This window comes from Dermacentor variabilis, chromosome 3, assembly GCF_050947875.1.
Source record: "Dermacentor variabilis isolate Ectoservices chromosome 3, ASM5094787v1, whole genome shotgun sequence".
In the NCBI taxonomy this organism is placed as follows: domain Eukaryota; kingdom Metazoa; phylum Arthropoda; class Arachnida; order Ixodida; family Ixodidae; genus Dermacentor; species Dermacentor variabilis.
Genome location: NC_134570.1, coordinates 70,722,509 through 70,745,370, shown reverse-complemented (window position 1 = coordinate 70,745,370; position 22,862 = coordinate 70,722,509). Strand labels below are relative to the sequence as shown.

The window sequence follows — 22,862 nt, the reverse complement described above, 5'->3', positions numbered from 1 at the left end:
TATGTTTCTCGTACTTGGTTCGTTCTGGCTCAGTAAAAGCTAGTGAAACTTGCTAAGTTCAGTCCTTGGCTCATTTAGAATTCCGCGTGGTTCATCATCTTTCCCGATGAAAAATTGCCCAGCAGACGTCGAGGGCGCGGGAACTCCATGGTGGCGTCGCCACCTGTGTCTCCTTTCTTTTCAAGCTTCTCGCCCTTTCACGCTAAGAGTGGCTTTTGTTTTCGTCTTGTAGAAGAATAATTTGCCATATAATGTTAATTAATTTTTGTTTTCAATGTCCCTTGATTTTGATGGAGGCGTCCCCTCCCTGCTTTACTCACAGGTCTATTGTGGCGCTCTCCGTAATGGACAAACAAGAGCACACGGCGCGAAGACGTGCTTAATTGCTACGTGCTACGCTTTCTGCTTCAGCCAGTTTGAGCTGACGTAAAGCGGCGCCAACCTCATTGGTGCCGCTTCACATTAGCTCAAACTAGTTGAAGCAGAATGCGTAGCTCGTAGTGACTCAGCGCATCTTCGCGTCGTGTGCTGCCATTGTGGCTGCCCCCGTGCTTCATGCATGGTTCTATAGCCTCTTACGCCAGCTGTCGATTGCGCTATGGCGGTTTGAAAAACCGAAACCAGGAGGCGCAATTTCTTCTCATAACAATCAATGTTTACATGTTGCCGGAGCCTGCGTTACTGAGTTTGCACGGGTTCAAGAAAAGAAGGCGCGATGGAGATTTTGGTCTAGATTCCGGCCAGACTTCGCCGAGGTAGCTCAATGGCTATGAAGTTGCGCTGCTGTGAACTAGGTTGCGGGTTCGATCCCGACGGCCGCATAGCAATGAGGGAGGAATGCAAACAACGTCCGTGTTTTGCATGCGCGTTAACTGAACCCTAGGTGGCCAGAATATTCGGGAGTCCCTCACTATAATGGCGAGCCTCATAATCAGATCGAAGTTCTGGCACGTAAAACCCAAGAATTTTATTTTTTTTTATTTCGGGCGCACCTTCTCACGATCCGCTGCTACACTCTCCCACAAGTTAGGACTTTGACAAAGAGCTTCGAGCACGACAGAAACTCTTCGCCAGCACGAGCGACAAAGTCAGAGTGCCAGCTTTTTGCAGTGCAAGACAGTATGAAGGACACAGGATAACTTCGTATTTCTCAGATGGCAGTAACACCCAAGGTTTCGTGGATATTGTTTTGGCTAGACAAACACGTTCACATATGCCGATAATTCGTTGTGCTTGGGGAGCGACGTTCTTATAAATTGTACGAGGCGTACAAATATAGCAGTCATTTCATTGTACGGAGCGTATTGTTGTAGTTGTCAGAGGAGCGATGAGATTGACCAACGATAAAAACAGCGACGTCCGGCTCGGGGTGTGAAGGACGTTTCGACGGCAATGTACGTACATGTCTCGCCCGAATGTGCTCTGCGGCACGCGACACCTCGTCCACAACCAAGCGTAAATATTTTATTGTACCCCAAGGAGTCTGTATACGTACATGCGTCTACTCTAAGACTTATAACCGCTCATCAGAAAAACGTCGACATTGCAATCGTAAAATGTTACCAGGCTGCTGGAGTTATGAACAGCAGCGGTTTAGGGTATTTTGCCGTCCGAAGTCAAATTATAGCGCCCCTCACCACTGTGGCACCAAATTCGGATGTGTCGTAGTTCTGAACATCACTCTGTGAAGCGTTAGAGATTGTAATGGGAAACGTTAGCACGTAGGTTTCTGGGTATCAGTTCGTTGCTCCGTAAACAATCCGTGGCAAACAGTGGGAATCCGTGTTAAGCGAAGCGTTCTTTGATGTCCGTGCACATCTTAAAGCACATGCTACGCAAACGTAACACTATGATGACGGTAATGTTTTTAGAAAATGACTCAAATGTTTCGATGCAGCTACTACTCTGCTTGTTATACTTATCTATTTGTGCTCATGTAGCAAGTGCGTGGGACATTTCCTTTCTGTGGTATTGGCCAAGAACAAGCACGTACCGTGTGTGTCGCATGCCCAGTTGCAACATATCCAGTGGCGAAGTTGTCTGTTTGGCAATATAGTACACGCAATGGGTGAAGAAGCAGAGAGAGCTCCGCTTTAATATAACCTCCGTGGTTGCTTAGTGGCTTTGGCATTGCGTTGCTAAGCACGAGGTTGTGGGATCGAATCCCGGCCGCGGCGGCCGAATCTCCGTGGGGGCGAAATGCAAAAACGCCCGTGTACCGTACATTGGGTGCATGTATAAGAACCCCAACTGGTCAAAAGTAATCCGAAGTCCCTATACAGCGTGCCTCGTAATAAGGCAGTGGTTTCGGCACGTAAGACCGCAGCATTTAATTTTAATTATTCTTTCTTTAACAAAAATACACAATTTGTATCCAATTTGCATTCAACGTTGCAACAAACAAAAAAGTTACAACGTAGTTTATGGCCCGCTGGTTAAACGCGCTTGTCAATGAAGCAGGGTGAGGGGTGCGCTAGCTGAAACGCTCCTGGTCCTCTTTGACATAACTTTCATGCCCCGAGGGATTGAAAATATTTCAAACTGTATATCCGACAATAAGCGACTGAAAAATAACAATAATTTTCCGCAGAATGATCTGGCAGGAAGGAGGTAGCACGTGCGCCGCATAAAGCGTAAAACGCGGCACGTAAAACTTACCCATGCTGCCCCAGTTCACGTTGACAAGTATAATCGTGAAAGACAAGCACACGAAACAAAGTACAAGAATACGCCTCGGCACCGTTGCCGATGCTGTCATCGTTTTCTTCTTCCTTATTCAGACGCAGCGAGGAAAACTATTTGCGAGAGAAGCAAAATACATTTGTTGGAAACAAGGACGCTGACATCAAAAGGGCACTGCAACGCGTTTTGAAGCGCGCGCAATCTGTAGGTATGCAATGATGTCATGAACATATGCGAGCCAAATATTTTTCCTCTGCGTCAGCATGAATTCGCCCACAATCTCGCACAAAAAAAATATTGCTTTTTCAGCGGCTTCGATGCACCCTTTGTCATGCCCCATCTATATATATATGACATCACAGACCACACGACAGCGCATTGAGGCCCCATTGCGCATTTGTCCATGGCCACGAATTACTCACTTGCGCGCCCACTCACGTACATTTTCGAAATCTTCTATATAGCGAACTGGGAAACGACGTTTGATAACGCGTCCCGCCCGTCTTTACACTGCTCCTTATAATTATGTCGCTCTCTAGCACCATTGTCCGAATACGATGCTTAAGTATTACCATAACTGCGTCGCGTAGAGAATAAGCGAGAAAGGAGGAATATACAGAGTATTGCTATTGACGCCGTCCCAGCTGAAAGGAAAACGTATGTTGAAGAATAATGGGAAAGTAAACGTTTCGCACTTTGCACCTCCGATATTATTAGGTCCGTTTCAAAACGTCGTTCGGAAATGTATTCATTGAAGTGCGCCGCACTCTCTGTAGTGTTTCCGCAGGTATGAAGAAATGGTGCCGCAGGGTCCCTCTAATTAACGGGGGTAGACACAATGCGCAACGCGCCCTTGGATCTCGTTTTACGAGTGCTTTTGATGAGTAACAATTCTTTAAGGCCGTAAACAGGAGTATGCAGAAGTTGTCATCTGTCTAAAGGTTGTTTTCTTTTCTTTAGCTGCACCAAATTTTTAGAAGTTACCTGTGGCAGATAGCTAGTACAATTCTAAAGAATTTCGTCCAGCTAAAGGGAGAAAAAAGAAACCTGGTATATAATTCTCCTAGCTATGCACTATTCCTCGCGAAAGTTTGAGCAAAACTTGCTTTTACAGTATACAGCCCGCATATATGGGATTTCGTTGAGATCTATGGGTGATGATTGTCCCTTCGTCCGTTCTTAACAGACATTCGACGGTCAGAAAACCGACGTTACTTGGGGCGCAGCGCAGAATCTCATCACTAACTTCTTTCCGGTGTTTGTTCAAGTGTTTCTTCGTAATATAAGAATACAGCAAAGAAGAAGCAGTTATGATAAAATATATGGGGCAACAGAGTGTATAAGTAACCCGTCGGTTTTCCTTCTGCAACTCACGTTCTTAACGCTTTAGCATTCCCCTCTCTCTCTCTCTCTCTCTCTCTCTCTCTCTCTCTCTCTCTCTCTCTTATTTTCTTTCTTCATATATGTCTTTCTGAGAGACTTGAACGTGCGCAGAGGCGGCCGATCTCTCAATATTTGCTCCTAGCAGTTTATACAGCAACTTCCGTCACGTGGGAGTGATCGAGCTGGTTTTCCCACGGTGATTTAATTATCAGAAAAACCGACAACGAGAACTGGGGATGGTGAAGATTGAGACGGAAGGTAAGTGGCATTTAAGGTGATGTGAAAGGATCCGACGTATTCCACCACGAAGAAAAACAACTACGTTTTGACGAATTTTGAGCAACAGAAGAACGGAAAAGAATGTTGTGGCACAGAAATGGACGATGTGCAAAACCCGCAAGCCGGTTTCTCGACACGACCCACCACTACTATAAACAAGAATGCGAGAACCGCAATTTTCGAATAGGCGTTCATGTCATCGTCCACTGAGTGCGGCTTATGAAATGAGGACATAAATCGAGCTATACGAAGCCCTTTAGCAATCACTTATGTCATAAATTTAATATGTTTAATTCGCTCATTCTACTTTGTCTTCTTATTCGTTCTTTCCTTCTGACGGACATGCTCGTGACGTAGTTCCAGGAAGGACTGGAAGACCAGCAAATCCATGCCTGTCGGTAGCCGCCACCACTCATATATGTATTTTTTTTTTAAATGAAATAATAGGTAGCAATGCGGGGTGAAAGAGAAATACAGAAGAGCCACTGACGAAGGAAAGTGAGAGAAAGCGGGAGTGCAGAGTGGTATGGTGCCAAGACATGTGCCAAGCTCATTGCGGAGGTTATGGTATGGTATGAAAAACTTTATTCAGGTCCTTGAGGTCGCGCTAGATTCCGAGGCCGAAACGGGCCGCTCCCACATCGGGACCGAAAGGCCTATAGCCTCTCGGCCGCATCGCAGGCACGATGGATGTCCATGTCTGTTCTTCTGTATAGTTCGGGGCTGCGGAGAGCCACGTGAGCTGTCCTTGTCGCTGCTTAACGCGTAGCACCGCCAGAGCATATGTTCCAAGTCTGTTGCTCTACTGCATCGCGGGCAAGTGTATGAAGCCAAGGCTTCGGGAAATATTTTGCTTATTAATAGGGAATTGGGATAGGTCCCCGTCTGCAAGAGCTTCAGGGTGAGAGCTTGGGGTCTGTTTAGCTTTATGTGCGGAGGCGGATATGACTTGCGCGCCAAGCAAGGGTGTTTCATGAGTTCGTTGTATGAGAGAAGGTGGTCCCTGCAGTACGCGTAACCTCCACGACTGGCTGCCCTAGCGCCACGCGGTCTGTAAGCCCTTGCGCAACGTCGTGAGCCGACTCGTTGAGAATAGTCGGGGCTCCGTCAATGTCTCCCATGTGTACGGGAAACCAAATGATCGTGTGCGGGTCAACGTCCTTGCCGCGGAGGATCGCCAGGCGCTGTCTGGAAATGGTGCCCTTGGCAAAGGCTCTCACTGCCGCCCTTGAGTCACTGTTAGAAAAAAAAAAAAACTGTGCAGAAACCATTGACAAGGATTGTCAATCTGAGGAATAGCCGAAAGTGTCCTGCAGCGAGGGTGTTTAGCCAGCGTTTGTTATTTCACTGCTTAACTCCGCAGAGAACATAGTCATTAACCAGCACGTTTGTAAAGGTAGTACAGGTGGCTATATATATTAGCTGATTCGTCACAAGTATCTCGTCAAATGTGGACAGGGCGCCACAAGAGGACAGAGCGGCGGGAGAAGAGGAGGGCTGTCGTTCGGCGACAGCCCTCCTCCCGTTGGCGTTCGGCGACGAGTGCGCACCACAACTCAGTTTTGCGCACGGTGTAAGAATATTATTCTTGCACCGTGGTTTGGCTTGAGCATGCGCCTATTACATTGGCGCTTTTGAATCTGCGGTGCAAGACCGACCGCCAACGCTGAAACGGACGAAATAGCTAAAGAAAGCTAATCGCTTTAAAAGAACTTCATCTATGTCCCGGAGCTTTCAAGTTATGGTCCGTCCGACATATCGCACACGTTTGCAGCTGCTTGAGCATCGCGAATGAAGGCAAGTTGCTCAGGAACAAATCGTACTGCTGACCTCAGTGGCTCTGACCGGCTCTTGGACATTTATTGATTACATACAAACGGCGAGCGAAACGTTGTCCAGACCCGTCACGCGTGACGTCACGCGTGACCGCGTGACGGGTCTGGACAACGTTTACGCCGGAAGAGCGGCGGTGGCGCATGGATGGAGGGGCTTTACGTCAGCCTCATCGGACGTGTACCACTTGCGTCGGGTTCATGTAAACGTAGCCATATATGAGATCGACGGAAAACCGTTGGCGTATGCCAGCGCCCAATCAAATAATCACATAGATTTGACGTTTACTATCCAGACGAGCCAGCAACCTTAATTGATTCCGGTAAGGGAGCGTCCAGTTGGCTCCGTCGCTCTTGCAGCGAAACGCACTCCGCGTCTCCGGAGGCCATCTAACACTACACACGTGGGCCGCGCATATGCAGTCGATACTGGGACATCACGGCGGCGGCGGCTCCGACAGCGCGAACTTGCCTCGAGAGTCTTAATGCTATCCCAATAAAAGTGCACAGAAATACGTTAAGCCAAGTGGCCTTTTAGGCAATTAAATATAATGGGGCTTTACATGCCAAAACCACTTTCTGATTATGAGGCACGCCGTAGAGTGGGACTCCGGAAATTTGGACCACCTGGGGTTCTTTAACGTGCACCTAAATGTAAGTACACGGGTGTTTTCGCCTTTCGCCCCCACCTGAATGCGGCCACGGTTGCCGGGATTCGATCCCGCGACCTCGTGCTTAGCAGCCCAAAACCATAGCCATCTTTTAGGAAATTGATGCAAAAATTTACATACGGATAAAGTCTACGAAATACCACGCAACTGATGCCTTCAGGAGGAGCAAATATGCACCCAAAGCAGCCATAAGCAGCTGCGCAAAACTGACCTCGAACCTCGACCTCATTTCAACATGCAAATTGCTTACGAAGTTGTATAGAGACTACTGCTGACATTATTCACAAAACTACTAGCGATGGTGGATGTGGACTGCGTGGATTCATTGCTCGTCAAGCATGCACTGCAAGTTTCAAGCTTTGCTGCAGAAGTGAAGCTGCTACTTCTAATTTTTGACACTATACGCGCAAATACATAATTCACTACTACAGCCGACTACAGCTCATCGTTTTGATATTTTAAATTTATTTCCGCTACATTTCCATATGCTTTGATTCGGGATAATTACTAGCGCCACCTGAAGGCACGTAGGGGCGCGACTGGACGCTTATTGACGTCAACTGGTCCACATGCTCCGCAAGCGATGCAATCCGTAACAGATGTTCGCGCTCAAGGAATGTCGGTAGTTTCACCTGTTTCGTCCGCATACTGGCTTTGTTGTATGTGCACTGCTTTTCTGGCTTTCCGCAGAGACGGAAGGAGCGCGGCTGGGCTCTGAGCCAATACAGCGAGAAGCCCTGTCATCTGCGTTCGTCGCGCCGGACGAATGAAACGTTATCAACGCACGTCCCCCAATACCTTGAGTCACGCCGCTCAAGCGTCCTACGTCAGAGTACGAGCTTTCGTTTTACGAGTAGCTGACGTAGAGCAGTAAGCCGTCGTTACGGTGGGATCTCTCGCATTCTTAGCAGTTTTGACCTTTCCAACAAGTTGTATCTACGCCACAAAGAAGGATGTCCGCGGACGACTTGGAGTCCAACCCCTTTTACAAGCTGTTGCAGGTAAGAGTGTTCCAATTCGTTTGCGGTGTCTGAAAGTTTTGTTCTTAAGTAATAACGTCGTATTTGTAACTTTGTCAAGTTGAGAACGTCGCTCTGTCATATCGCATCGGCGGCGGCTGCCGCGATCCTGCTTTGAGACGTTTGTTCTGTGTTTCGGCCACTGCATGACCTTGTGAATTAGTGTGGATCAGGTCGTTCTCAGTAGCAAATGATCAGTAAACGTTGAGAATTCCGCTCACTTACGCACCCTCTCACTTACGTGCCTCTTCTCATCTGTTTTCCTCCAAAGACGACGTATCGATCGAAGTACGAAGATGCTCAAGCAAATTGCTGGCTGGTATGCGTACCACATGCTTCGTCGCTAAAAGGAGTGAAAATAAACTCAAAGTTTGTTGGTGAGTTGTATTAATAACCTCTAAATCCTACCTTATTTACGTGTTACAGTAACCGATTTGAATTTTGCCACCTAAGTTCTTTTAATGTAACTGGTTTGTAACTGGAGGCAGAACCAAAATATTTACGCATATTTTTGTTCTTTTGCTGCCATGCTGGTAGCTAATACTGTTATTCGTAATTGGCATTTGTTAACAGCCCTTTCCCGTTACCACTCTTATGATAATGCGACGCTTGTTGGAAATGGGCAAAATAACACTTTCAAACTAGAAACCTTGCTAGGAAATCTAATGGAAATCAACAGAGCAGTTTATGATTCTTTCTGGTATACATATTCTCACTAGATGCCCACATCTTGAGGCCATCACCACTTTTCAAAGGGTGAGAAAAAATGCACATTCTTTTTACATTTATTTCTTCCTGCATGTACTAACAAGTGCATACAAATATATTTCTTAGCTGGCAAGCATTATCAGCAGTTGCTCGTCTTAATTGCAGGCAGTACACATTCTCTGGAAACAATTTGAAAAAGAGTGTTGAAGTTGATGGAGCAGAAATCAAAGCAGTTTCAGGTATGTGTCTTTGACAGCACCTTTGGTCTAGCGAATCACTTCAGGCGATCAATCTGGTGAGGTGGGCAAGTTGGTTGCTGTAGGTCTCATTCGTATTTGCTGCATGGATTTACTAAGTAGAATGGACAGTGCTCATCCAGTCTACTTGTGTCTTTCTGTGAGTTTAGTAAGTCTGCGCTGTAAACATGAATGCGAGCACTTCAGGCAAAACCTTCATAGCAATAGCAAGTTAGTGAAACTCTTTGAAGTTTCATGAAAGCGAGAAATGGTCTACCCTACAGTAGCATGTAGCTACAGATGAAACCCATATAGGTTTCTCAAAAAGAAAGTTAAACAGCTGAAGATATTTGGCATTATGAAACATTACTCCAGTGCACAATTGAATATGGACGAGAAGGACAACACAAACGCCAGTGTGTTGTCCTTCTCTTCTCGTCCGTGTTCAATTGTGTGCTGGAACGATGTTTCATAATGCCAATCACAACCAACTAGCCCAGCTGTCCATACTTACTGAAGATATTTGTTTAGGCCAGGATGAATTTTTCTTCAGCTCCAAAGCTTGCTTCTGAGAAATTGAGCTTCATGCTACCGTTGGATGGACATCAAGTTTTTCCACTTCATGTCAGTTTTCTTGCGTTATGGCATACTTGAAATTAGCTGGTAAAGTACATTCTGTCTGATAATTCTGCCTTTATTAAACAGTTGTCACATCTATAGGAATTCGAAGTTGTGCAAAGTTGCCTAACTCTTACATGTTGTCGGAAATTGTCACAAAATTGTTTTGCTGTTTTGCATTTTCTTTTTTTTTCTTGCACAGCATGCACTGCCATAAACGTGAGATGTAGGCAAATGTCACGCTGGCTTGAAGTACCCTTGCTAACTTTTCATGGCCTCATGAGGTTTGGACATCACCTGCTCTGTACTAGTTGATAATCTATCTATAAACAAAGAAGCACATTGCATTCTGAAGGAACCAGAGAGTCAGCCTAGCCAGTTTTAAGAACTACTTCTGCACAAAAATGACCCAAGCTGGCAAAATTGCTTCAGAAGCTGCGGCGTCATACTAACGGACTGATGTAGAAGTTTGGGCACAAAATTCAAGAAGGCAAATATTGTCCTTCATTTTGTCTACCAGTAACCATCCTTTTTTCTGCCACGTAAGTGCAAGTCGAGCCTTGAAAAAAATACTTCACCATACTAAATAAACTATCTTGCTGCTGCTCGTTATGCAGCAGTAAGGTAGTTTAGCATAAAGACTGTGTTTTCCTTCAGTAGCAGTAACAGCACACTATGCATGACAGACGTGTGTATTGTGGGCTATATAAATACGTTCATGCAAAATATACTTCATGTGCATATATATATATATTCCTTCTTTTTTTCAGCTCTAACTGAACATTGCGTTTTCTTATCCTGTAGGTTTTCCTCATGAGTTCACGGTGAAGATTCTTGGTGAAGAACTTTGCTACAACAGGGTACAATATCTTATGTTAGAGCTTGTTCAATACATTAAGGCGCTTACAATATTTTACTAAGACTGATACTTGGGCTGGTTGGTTGAAATGCATACTTGAACGGCAGTGTAAGCCACACAGGTACACAGAGAAGGACCACACTTAGCTGTGGTTGGTATGGTAGGGGTTGGTATGGTTTTCTTCTGCCTTAGTCTTATGCATGCGTCCATGATCTTTTTATTTTTTATTTACTTCCAATGAAGTGTAATTTCTAGTTCAATGCTATGTATTGTGGTGCTTTCTTTTGTGTGTATTTGTGTTGCTTGTGCTGCTGTTCATATATGCAAAATAAGCTTTAAGGCTTTCTTTCTTTCTTTCTCTTTCTTTTTTTTTTTTTTGGCGCGTAACATTTTAAGGGCTTTCATGCTTGACTTGCTTACATGCGTTGTGACCAGGGTGGTCAGTTCCACTTACCAGAAGCAGATTTATGCCTGCAGCTTTTGCTGATTTGTTTGCAAGACTTTTCAGTAGCTTATTGGTGTTCAAGCTTTTAAAGAAAAATAATGTTTTGCTGTAATATGTTCTTTCACATGGTTAAATAGCCGTGGGGCTTAATGTTCCCCTAATGAATGATTGTTGAAGGTAATTAGAGTAACCAAAAGCTACAGCTATCATCGTCAGTGCTTGAAGAATGCAGGTGTTGATAGGAGAGGTTAATGTCTGGAACATTAAACTTCTTCATGCCATTGCATTTAAAGTTGGTGCTACATGCACATTTTTAATTACATTACATACCAATGCGGTAAGATTTCTTGCAATCGTAATATTGTCAAAAGTATTATTTACCAGGTAAAAGTGCACGATGTGCCACTAAAAATATCAATAGGTATATTTTTTTATATTGAATAGTATTAGTTTACTTCAGAAATGTGTTTCTTGTGGGTAGCCTTATCTGGAGGCTAACTGACAATGAGCATGTGGGTGGAGAAAAAGCAAGCAAGATATTGGTGCTTTGTGTACAAGAGTAAGCATCACATGCATTCGATGGTCGAGTGAGTTATGAGAACACGCTATTTTGCAAGTGACATTCAATTTTAATGCATTTAAACAGTTTAAATGTAGGACCATATGACTGGAAATAAACTTTAATGCATTAAGCAGTTAATGTCATGTTTGTGCCCAGATGGCACAGGTTATGAGGTAGTGTAGTAATGACTGCGAGTTACTTTTACCTCTTTCAGTATTTGTAACATTTTACTCTACCTCTGAAAGCACTTATGAAAGCAGAGTTGATCAAGTGCATTTTAAATCCAAACTAGTTAAACGTTTAAAAAGATTCTTTTGATGAAATATTCTGCTTGCTTGATGCTATTTAGTGTGACAAATTATGGCACTTAGAGAGAGAGAGAGAGAAAACGTTTATTGTGTCCGGATGGGGTTAGAGAGAAGGGGGGCGAGGAAGTTTCGCTCCTTTTTCCTCGTCAGGCGGCGGCTAAGAGTCTGTGGGTTCTGGCAGCGACCTCTGTCATCTAAATGAGCCGGGTTTGGATGCCTGGGTCAGAGCTGAGCAGTGCACTCTCCATTGCTCCATCATTTTTATGGCACCTAGAAAAAAAACTTTCTTTCAGAAGACTATCAACTTGTTAAAATAAGTTCGTCTGATCTTCCGGGCTTGCAACCAAACTGAAGGTTTATCACTATTAGAGTGCATGTGAGAACATTAAAATTGTTATTAGACACACTCCTTTTACGATGGTAGTCTGCACGTTATATTTGTGTATAGTTAAAAGATCCAAATAATTTCATTTCACGGTCAGTCTTGCGTCTTTAACTGCCATATTTTGCACTAAAGAGCGACAACGTGCTCATGTGCTTGCGAATATACATCAGGTTGTAAGTTGTAGTTGGTTGTGGTATTTGGGCATGGTGCATTCGTTGCAAATGCACTACTAGAAACAATATTCCCCTCATACGACAAAAGCATTTCACATTATTGATGGTCTTATTGGCTTGTCAGAGTGGGCGCTGGCTGACAAGACAATGCTTCCAAAAAGGCATATTTCTCCAATGAGTCAACCTCGCCACTATTCTCGTGGCTGGAAAATGAATGTCCTGTTTGTATCAAGGGAAAGGCATGTGAATAACATAGCATGCAAAGACTGAATTCCTCAGATGTACCAGAACTTAGTCACTAACTTGTGGCTCCATCTTCTGAAATTCCTTTGCATACAATGTGTTGCCTGGTGATGATGCATTGCCAAGCTGTGGGCTTTTTAGATAAGTATTGGGAGTGCTTTGAAAAGTTTGCTTGGAGAATACTTTACAAGCAGCGATAGTCAGTTTAGTGTTCTGAAACTGAAGCATTCTTTGCACAATAGTCAAACTGAAATAGTCTGTGCTTCAGGAAAAAAGAAAGAAGAAAGATTCATTGCTGTTACCATGGCTGATTTGTTAAAGTATGCTTAAACATTGACTTGCTTGGTGCAGTAGAACTTGCTGTGTTAGTGCCCTTCGATGTATGAAATTATTGCACTGAGTGAAATATGTCAAAATGCGACTGACATTTGGAAACGCTGATAAAGGGCTTGAGGCGCTGTTTGAACATGATGCATAATGGCCCGTGACTTTGAGCTAGGAATCTTTATGTGCCTCTTTTGCCACGGAGGCTTTAAAATGTGCTGCAGCATAGCCACCTTACAATCTGATTTCAGAAGTTCAAGCAGTACAGAGTTCTGACTATAAGCAAGCCTTTTGAGGGCGCATCATCAGATTCGGACATGGTAGGTGTTTTGGTAAGTGTTTTGTATAGTCATCTAAATGCTCTAAGTTAATTCTTTTTTTTAGTGCTATACATTTTGCATTTTCATCTGTATTTGCAGGAAACAAACGGTTCCCTTACTCCTGCAGATTTGGAGAAATGTCTGTCCTATAAAGAGTGAGTTTACTCGTATCTTTAGCCTGGTTTTGTGTATGACTTATTTAACAGCTTTATTGACTCGCTGTAGGTAGAACCTTGGCTTCATTAATGCAATAGTCTTACCGGTATGGGAAGCTCATAAATGGAACAGAAAAAGTACTTTTTACCAAGCAAGCCATCATTAGCAGTCAATCAAAACCTTGGTCTGGGATAGTTGGTTCATTGTGTTAATGAACGAGTAAATGGCATAAGAAAATATTTGAAAATAGGGATGCAAGGGATGAATAAACAACATGCATGGTTGTCCGTGGGTGTTGTACTTCTACTTCGTGTGCCCATTCTTCTTTTTCTGTCGTGCCACTTACGTATTCGTTAGTATAATTAGTAGTGTAGCAAGATCAAAAAGCATAACGTGAAGACACCTGAGTACTTAGATTTAGGTGCACTTTAAAGAATACCAGCTGGTCCAAATTATTCTGGAGTCCCCCACTACAGTATGCCTCATAATTGTATCGTGGTATTAGCACGTAAAACCCATAATTATTTCTTAAGATGAAGAAGGGCTAGAGGGCGGCAAAGTCGAGTTAGGCGAATTGACGACCATTCATTTTAATGTGTGAAGCAGTGCACGGAAACACGACACAAAGGAGCAGACTAAATGGACAAGACAATCGCTGCACTCACAACTATTGTTTATTTTGGAAAAAGGAGAGTTGATATATATATATATATACACACACACTATTGCACCACTTGTGCGACAAAGAATGCCACTATTTAAAAGAAAAAGAAAGGGAACAAAACATGGTTGTTCTAAAGCAATCCAATTACATTTTTTTTCTTTTTGCTGGTCTTTCAAAAAATGACAATTCGCACTCGTTCAGCATGAGAGATGGCTGGATGGTACACAACTCTTTTCATCTTGCAATATGAAATACCTATAAAAGGGCAAGAGGCTGCAACTTGGGGCTTGTATCATCAGCATCGCCATCAGTATTATCATCACCATCAGCAAAGGCCTCGTAGATCTCTCATAGAGATCTCAAACAGATCTCCTTTTGCACCTAGACCAGTGTGAGCCGAACTGTTCCTGTGCCTGCAAGTCTCCTAATCTTATTACCTAATCTAATCCCATGTTTCCATCAACAGTATTTCCTTTGACATGTGTTCTGTCAACCTAATAGACCATTGATTATCTGTTCAACTCATTATATCACCTGTTCCTCTCCACTTATTTCTATATTCTCATCCATCTATCCATGTTCAACCTGTGATGCATGCCACATTGTTTTTCTGCCTCTTGATGCTATCCCTGTAATTTCTTGTGTTATTACCACATTCCTAGCTCTTAGTTATGTTCAGTCTGTCATGCTTACAGTGATAGGCTTACACAGTTAAAATTGGAGGAGAGCAATGGCAATTTGGGCATTGATCCAGCTCTTGCATACAGGCTTTGGCTGGTACAAGCGAGTGAGCGAAGCAATTTTATTAGGAATGCCTGCTTAATGATTAGCCTTCCCCTGTAAGGGAGGCATCACCGTGACGCGGCCATGACGTCTTCCCGGCGTGTGGCGCCTTTACTCCGGCCGTGGCCGTGCTACTCCCTTTGGTCGACCGTGCCTGCCCCTCTTTTGGAGTGGCAGCCTCCCTCTGGTTTCGCTCGGTCGTTGCCTTTCGAGGGCCGCCAAGATCTGCTGGTAAAATAATTTTTGGCTATGCCAGTGGCTGTCATTGATACTGCGTGCTTAATGTGTCTGGCTTTTTCTTGTAGGTCTTGTGAAACTGAAATTTTTGTTTCAGTTAACCTGTAGCAATAGTCAGGTTATTAATGTGTACTTTTCAAAAAATGTTTCCAGTTACATTGTGTACTATATATAAGAGGGAGCTGAGAGGCCAGACTTGGTAATTAATTAATTAATTAATTAATTGATAGTCAATTACTTATACCTCAAGCACCATGCAAGGTAGGAGGTTCTACATGAACGCTGGGTATGATGATGGTGTTAACAAAAGAGAGACATTACTACAGTCTTGAAATGTGCATGGTTAGTATGAACAACAATGTCCACAGGAAGATCTTTCCAATCCATAGCTGTATGCACAAAGAAAGGACTGTAGGTGGGTCATAGTTCGAGGAATTGAATGGGGCCTCTGGTAGCTGATATGGCTGGAGGTGTGGTGGGCTGGTTTGATAATGGAGCTGTTAAGAGGTAATGAATGGTAGAATTTATGAAAAATGCAAAGCCTGGATACTTTGTGTCATATGTGTAGACTGGACAGGCGGGCTTTGGTTTTTTACCACTCTGAATTTTTAAGTCTGTTATGCTGTCATTGTGCAAGTAGGCAGAAAATAATAAATTGTAACAGCTTGCTTCTGGACATGTTCAAGCATTTGATTTAAGTTATTTTGATGATGAGGCTTCCATGCAGCACTAGCACAATCTAATCCTGGCCTGGTGAGAGCTACATAGGCTAATAGTTTTACTTGGCGAAGAGCAAGTGTTATGTTAAGTTTGAGAAAAATTAGAATGCGGTTAGTGTTGTTAGCAGTGCTTGTTACCAAACAGTTAAGGTCGTGAGACATGGCTTGTTGTCTTGATATGGTCGACTTGCAAAGGTAATGTGAATGTCTAGCATTGAGTTGTGTGACATGCCCCTCTATGTCTTTTTTTCTGCAGATCTCTGACATACCTTCGGAGTTTGCCTGAGCTTGTGCCACTTCTCAAGGAGCTGGATAGGAAGCTGGAGAGCTTCTGTGGCACCTACATGATTCTGCCTGCCTACTTGCATGACACTGCGCAGAAGCTGAAAGACATAGTCCTCTGGGCCGTGGATGTGAGTGCAAGTTTTGAAGGCATACCCCAAGCCTAAACTCTGAATCAGACTACTAGGCTGGTGCGCTGCAGTTCACTGCTAGAGGGAACGCAATAGCCAGTGGGTGGCAGTTTGAGGATGCTCTGACCAGCTGTGGTTGCTGCTTAGTGCTTGTTGGCAAGAAGTTCCTTCAATATGAGAGAAACAAGCTTTACTACTGTAATCTGTTTTCTCTGCGTGCAAACTGTGGCGTATTCAGTGTTCTTGCTGTGATGCTGCACATTTTGTTCTGTTTAAAGATTCCTTACAGGCATTGTATGATGTATTGGGTAAGGGGATCATAAAAGTAAAAAAGTAAATACATGGGAACAGAGCAATATTCACATATGCAACATAAAATATAAATACATTAGAGCATTAAACGCAGAGAAAACACTTGTAGATGTAGTAGAAAAGAAAGTAAAAAGAAATTCTGCCCATAAAGCAAACAATATGACAGTGAACAAAAGTGGACTTTCCAATATCAGTCAAACAATGATAAGAAACGCAAGAATAAGAAATACAAAAATACGAAATCGAGACCAGAAACGTTTTTGTGCAACAAAACAACCTACTAATGCATAAAAGTAAAAAAAAATTATCATGTCATTTGATGTTGCTATCAGTGAAATGTGAGCTCATGAGCTGGCAGAATCTGTCTAGATTTGTTTTAGCATTGATGAAATTGGGAAGAGCATTCTATAACCGGGTGACAGGAGGAAGCACTTACCAATTGAATGCGTTAGTACCTGAAATGCTCGATGCTTTCACGTCCCCTGACGTTAGTCTTCTCTGCACGGCTCTTGTGACCAAGTTATCCGTGTCCTCAGGTGGCACTAGCATCAGAGCCTTCACACCATCTCTAATTGTAGCTGCATAACTACGACACCGACTCCCACCATCGCGTGCATGTCTTGCAGGGAAGCCAAACAGGTGAAGAGCTGTGCAGTGAAGACAAAAGTTGGGGTATGTGGGAGAACCTGAGCATACCCACCTTATTTAAGTCACGAAACACGTCTGTATCCTTTCCTTAAGAAAAGGTCAAAGAACCCACCAGCTTGTATGGTAAACTATTAATTTAAAACAACTATACATAGTTCTGGCCTGGCATTTTCTCAATCTGTGACATTACTAGGAGCTGTTCTTCAAATTTAAAGGGGCCCTGAGACACTTTTTATCAAAGTAAGAAGGGCATTTGAAGTTAAAATAGACTATTTCTGAAATATCTTTCTGCAAAAAATACTTCAATATGTTCAGAACAAGCGGAGTTATCGGAAATCAAAGGGTGCATATGACACTGTTCTCTGTGCTCCCATTCCTTCTGCAAGGCTTTTCACTGCGTAGACTACGGCGGAGCGGGGTTGCTTACAACGCTCTGCCTACTGTCACCATGGCACGCAGCTCAAATGTGACTTTGGATGTTCAAGTAGACGCCACTACTTCCGGTTTTGGCGCCTACAGTGCGCCAAACGTAGCCAAACACGGTTGTCTTCATTGGCACAGCGTGCTCAGCCAGCAGATTTGTCACGGCACCTCGCGGTGCTCGTGGTATGTACACTATGCAGCAGACTGCAGCTACATGCAACTGTAGTGCGTATGCGCAGCGTTTGCTTGACAGGGCTGAAGTGCCTGCTTGCGCTCATATGCTCCTGTCTGGCCATACTACGTAGTGCAGACCGGCTTTGTCCTGCACCAGCTTGACCGACGGATAGTAGCCACATCCAACTTGCGCATTTTGAAGCACAGTCAATAGCTCAATACGAAGCGAAGTCTGCCAAAGCGTCTAACCAGGAGCGGCTAGGAGTGAGTGTGCACTGGCAAGCGTGTGTGGGATCTGACCTTAAGTTTCGTGTGGTTCGAGGCTAGTTGAGTGTTCAAAACGAGTCAAAATTAGCGAGACCCGATGGCTACGACACCGATAAGCAGGGTAGCCAAAGTTTAATTTCTACGTGGGTGGCCACGGCCGAGTGTGATGAAACAGTAGTTTGCTTCTTCTGGAAGTATGTAATTATTATCAGAATGCAAAAGCAGATACTCACTTACATCAGCCTGTTTATTAAACTGTGTCAATAAATATACACAGTAACAGTAGGAAGAAGCGCACTGATCCAGACACCCTTCTTGATTGATGTCATCTATTGGCCAATAGCAGCTGCCTAAAGGAATCTGCTATATTACGAAATAAAGTGTCTGGAAAATAGTGAGGAGCAGGCTACTGTTGAAAGGAGAGCATTTAAGAAAAACGGTGACCTTGCGCTCTGCTTGCGAGCTCCACGCACCGTACACGGCTGCAAAATTTGGCTGAGGTGTTCACAGTGCCGTATGCTATCTGCGGTCTGTGTTTTTTCACCAAGCCCGAAGGGTAGTTCAAGACCTCTTTAAGTTGTTTCCATAGATCGTTATGCTTTGCATTGTCTTGCATCTTATCAAACTCCTGTTTTTCGTAAAAGTATCAATTTGAAGTTTTACTTTGACCCTTGGACTCTTTTGGACAAATATCCCAATAAAGGGATACCGACACTTTAGAGGCTTGATTGTGCAACATTTGGGCGACACACACAGAAGAGAAACACACACCACAGAGCGCTCTGTAGTGTGTGTTTCTCTTCTGCGTGTGTCATCCAAATGTTGCGCAATCAAGCCTCTAATATGCTGTACCAACACGCCCAGTCCTCAACCTTGGCAAGATGCTGACACAATATTTCTAAGTTGAGATAACTTGTGAGGTCGATTTCTGTGGACACACACACACATTATCTACAAGCTATAAATGGCGAATGTAGCTTAAAACATATTTAAAATCAGTTTTAAAGTACCGTATTTACTCGCATAATGATCGCACTTGCGTAATGATCGCACCCCTGAATTTTGTCGTCTAACTTCGATTTTTTTATTTCCTGTGTAATGATCGCACCCCGAACTTGCCGCAGTGATATGTCATGTTCCAAGTTTAGCTAATAATGATCGTGCTTACCATCTGTTGAATGCTACGCGAATGACTCTTCAAGACAAACCAGGCGGTCTGCACGCACCAAACATTCTTAAGCAGATGCCGCATTTCATTCGTTCCATCACTTTCCGCATTTCCATGACAAAAAGATAGCTACAACCAAACTTGCCTTTATTATGTGTAGGCTTTATAATGGTTGTGGTCAACAACAACAACGACAGCAAAGGTGCCTTTCAATTCTTCTCTTCTGCAATCGTGGGCACGCAACAGATCGTGAGCGGAAATGATAGTAGCCACGTTTACACTGATATGTTAGAAGTGTACCCTATTCATACGCCGCCGCTTGTAACACAGCTAAGATATTCGCCCATCCTTAGCAGAAACATGCTTTATTAGGATAGTAGTGGAGACAAATGCCACAGTTTCCGCAGCATGCCCGCCATGTGTTTCTATGTCACTGGCAGCTAAGCGCGCCCATCTGTTTTTGTCCCCTCAAAGTGGACATGGCTATGTTATTGCCGCATGCTTGCTGATATTAACAATATTATTCATTACCGATACGGAAGAAACTGTTTCAATGCATGTAATGTACTCACGAGAAAAAAAAAAATCGCGTTCAGCGTGTTCGGCTTGCTCCGCTGGCCGCCATTTTTGTTTTGGTGTCCCGCACTACAATCAGCGGCGGCCGCCTATTTGTTGACCTGTTGTAATCCTGCAGCAAATGCGGGATGAACAATTTTTTTTTTTTGCAGGAAATTTAACCCACGTAATGATCGCACCCCTGAATTTGCGTCAATTTTTTTTTACAGAAAAGTGCGATCATTATGCGAATAAATACGGTATGTGTGCACATAAAACCACAACACATGGCTTCTCGCGACATTGACATTAAGAAAGTTAGTTTGTAAACATCCCAGAGCATAACAACAGCAGCGCTACATCACGAGTTTGTGTTGTTTATCATCCTCCTTGTACATGCTCTTGCTTGTCCCACGACCTAGCCCTTCACTGCTGCACTCCCAGTCTTCCTTGGTTATTAGTAGTACAGTGGAGCGCTTTCAGTGCCGTTGCAACAGTTTTTGTCGTGGTGGTTAAATTCCCCGCGCTATCTGTGTTCACTGTGCTACACTGGCTGCACACAGAATGCAAGTATAGCATAATGTTGAGCGCATACTCAGTCGTTGACTTCTGCCCAACACATTCAGGGCTGGGTACAGTCAGGCATAAATTTCCCCGCGATGGCTCTCAGCGGCAGAAGTGGACCTAGTTCGTGGACACCACTGGACGTAAAGAGTGGACTCTGCTGAAGAGCGGCCACGTTTGCACACCTCAATTCGAGCATAGAAAAATAAGATATTTTGCTTACCTCTGCTTTGCTGTTCTCACCACTTACCGAAAGATCGCATTTCATTTTCTGGGTGGTTCGCTATAACACATGGCACTTTTACTTGCCTGGTTTTTAAGAAGGAAATGCAAATTTGCATTCATCTGCAGGGATGGCATCTGTTGCCAAGGGGGTGCTAGCATGAACCTGTGTAGCCACCTATTGGCATCTGCTAAAGGCAAAGCAGTCGTTCCAGCAGGATTTCCCCATGGGGAAAGCGGTTAGTTTGAAGATGCCTATGCCTAAATGTGAGGGCCATGTCCAGTATGGCAGTTGCTCGCGTTTGCAGAAAATTGTTGCCGCTGGACAATGAAATACGTATGGACAATGACGAGGGTGGCGAGGACATCACGCGGCTAGTACATGTGTAGATGGAGAGAAACAACTAGCTACAACAAATCTCGTGCGGCGGTGTTCGCGTCACCATTTTGTGCGATCATGTGACGTGCTGTGTTTATAAACCTACTGTCTCCTCTCATTGCTCTCTCAAATCGAAACTTGGGCTAGTTGCTACAAATGAGGCTCTAAATAATTAATCATTGTGCACTGAAGCAAACGAGGTTTCATACTGTGATAACTGGGTCGTTGGCTGCTTATTATAGCAGAGAGGACAAGATCCAAAATTTTAGTGTCAGTGCTCCTTTAAACATTAACTAGCAGTCAAACATTGTGTATTCTCTGGTTAGAGACTACTAATTGCAGTGGGATGAGCTTTCATATAAGGCATACCTGCCAAGCCTCCCAAATTATTTATGACGTTTACAAATTCGGCCTTGTTTATGACTTTGTGAATGCTGTGTCAAGTTTTACAGAAAAAAATTCTGTCTGCGAGAAATATTTGCTCGTTGGTCTCCGAAATTTTCGTTGGAAGATTCTTGATGATGAAAAAAACGCCAGAGGGGTACTTGGTTTGAGAAAGTTCCTGAAATCAGGAGCAGCAAATTTGCTGCTAAAGTCACTGTGATATAAAAGCAATGTTTTGATCGTTAGTCTCTACTGTTCTAAGTTTACTGCTGCTTGTCTGCTGTGTCTGCTGTTAATAAAGTGTCTATGTATTCCTCAAAACATGCTTGCTCAGAGCAAAATTTAAGAGAAAAAAATGTATATATGTAAGAGAATAAAACATGTTAGAATATTACTCAAAGGGTGAGACCCGTAGCTGTAGTGGCAGTATGAAGTAAATGTAAGCTGGCTATAAGTAAAAATGAGCTGTTGTGCTAGGGGTCCTCTGTTTGAATCCTGCCATCGGACAATTTCATTTACATTTGTTAATTCAAGCCAACGTCGTTCTTAGCAATTATTACAACAACTTTTCCATATCGGGTATGTTTCAAACCTCTTTCCTGGCTTATCCAGGCAGTCGTGCACACTCACGCTAATATTTCATTTTCAGGTTAGAGCTTCGTTATTGTTTTCCACTTTTAATATTTAAGTCTCAGAAGAGTTAAGATAAAAGGCATGCACTGTCAATGTTTTGTTTCATGACATTTGTTTGTGGGCTGCCTTTCTCAAAATTCTGAGGAATAATTTTGTAAAGGAATATGTAAGACCTGTTAGGAGCAACTTTAGTGATAGCATTGCATCTTTTCCTTCTTTCCTTCTTTTTCCTTTCCAGTCATTCCAGAAGTCACAGACACCACCGATACCAAGTTATGGTGGGGCTTTTCAGAGGATATCTCTAGCTGCAGAAAGGTGCAGTATATTATTTTTATCGCCGTTAATATTTGAGAGCCAATGAATAGAACACATACAACATAGGCATCAGGTGCTCCCCACATATGTGTTAGTAAGACAAGTTCACCTCTTTTAATAATAGTCCTTTTTGGGAGTGCCAGTGGCTTGTGGCAAAATTAACTTGACTATGTCACCTTTGTGATACTCTGTGTCACTTTAGTCTGATAATAGGTGAACATCTGGTTACCATCAACTGCTATTGATAATTCCATTGAACCCCTTTTCAGTAGTAGCATCATATCAAAAATGCTGCATTTTCATGATGTAATAGCATTTCCCCCTTTTTTTTGTGCTTGCAGCTACATAATGGGAGCAGTCCATCACAAAGTTTTCGGTGCTGTGAAGCAGTTCTGTCGGCAGGAGGACGCTGTGCTTGTCGAGAAGCTTAGGCAGCTTCACTCGGCCGGCTTGAGCCCCGATCAACTCGGTGTTCGAGAATCCTTCTGCTCCCCACTGCCTCGTTCAGTAAGCCTTTCTATCGGTTATGACTGTCAGAAGCTCCTCTGTACAGTGTATTGCAATCTCATATTAACTCTCATATCCCATCTGTTGGTCTGGGGATGCCAAACCCCACAACTTGGTTTGATTTGGCTTTGTTGTGGACGGAGCTGCTGTACCAAACTGATTGATGCTGACTGTGAGACATAGTGAAACTTAGGCGATGGCACCTGATAGGAATGGAATAGGGAATATAGTGCTTGTAATCATTAATTACTAAGGGTGTGTAAATACTCGAATATTCAATTTCAAATCGAGT

At 43.5% G+C, this 22,862-nt stretch overlaps 1 protein-coding gene across 2 annotated transcripts in view; it reads left to right on the top strand.

Moving 5' to 3' along the window:
* The first annotated feature begins 7,390 nt into the window (after positions 1–7,390).
* The window catches only part of LOC142575855 (ankyrin repeat domain-containing protein 27-like), a 36,465-nt gene continuing 20,993 nt past the window's right edge, over positions 7,391–22,862 (top strand). The window contains exons 1-10 of one of the 2 annotated variants that reach the window (XM_075685557.1): positions 7,391–7,848; positions 8,138–8,243; positions 8,586–8,622; positions 8,740–8,813; positions 10,233–10,288; positions 12,979–13,047; positions 13,147–13,202; positions 15,863–16,019; positions 21,987–22,063; positions 22,405–22,570. In XM_075685557.1, the coding sequence (XP_075541672.1) occupies positions 7,801–7,848; positions 8,138–8,243; positions 8,586–8,622; positions 8,740–8,813; positions 10,233–10,288; positions 12,979–13,047; positions 13,147–13,202; positions 15,863–16,019; positions 21,987–22,063; positions 22,405–22,570 (846 nt within the window). In that variant the 5' untranslated portion in view covers positions 7,391–7,800. Of the gene's footprint in view, positions 7,849–8,137; positions 8,244–8,585; positions 8,623–8,739; positions 8,814–10,232; positions 10,289–12,978; positions 13,060–13,146; positions 13,203–15,862; positions 16,020–21,986; positions 22,064–22,404; positions 22,571–22,862 lie in introns of both variants that reach the window. The other variant, XM_075685556.1, reaches the window with a different exon arrangement.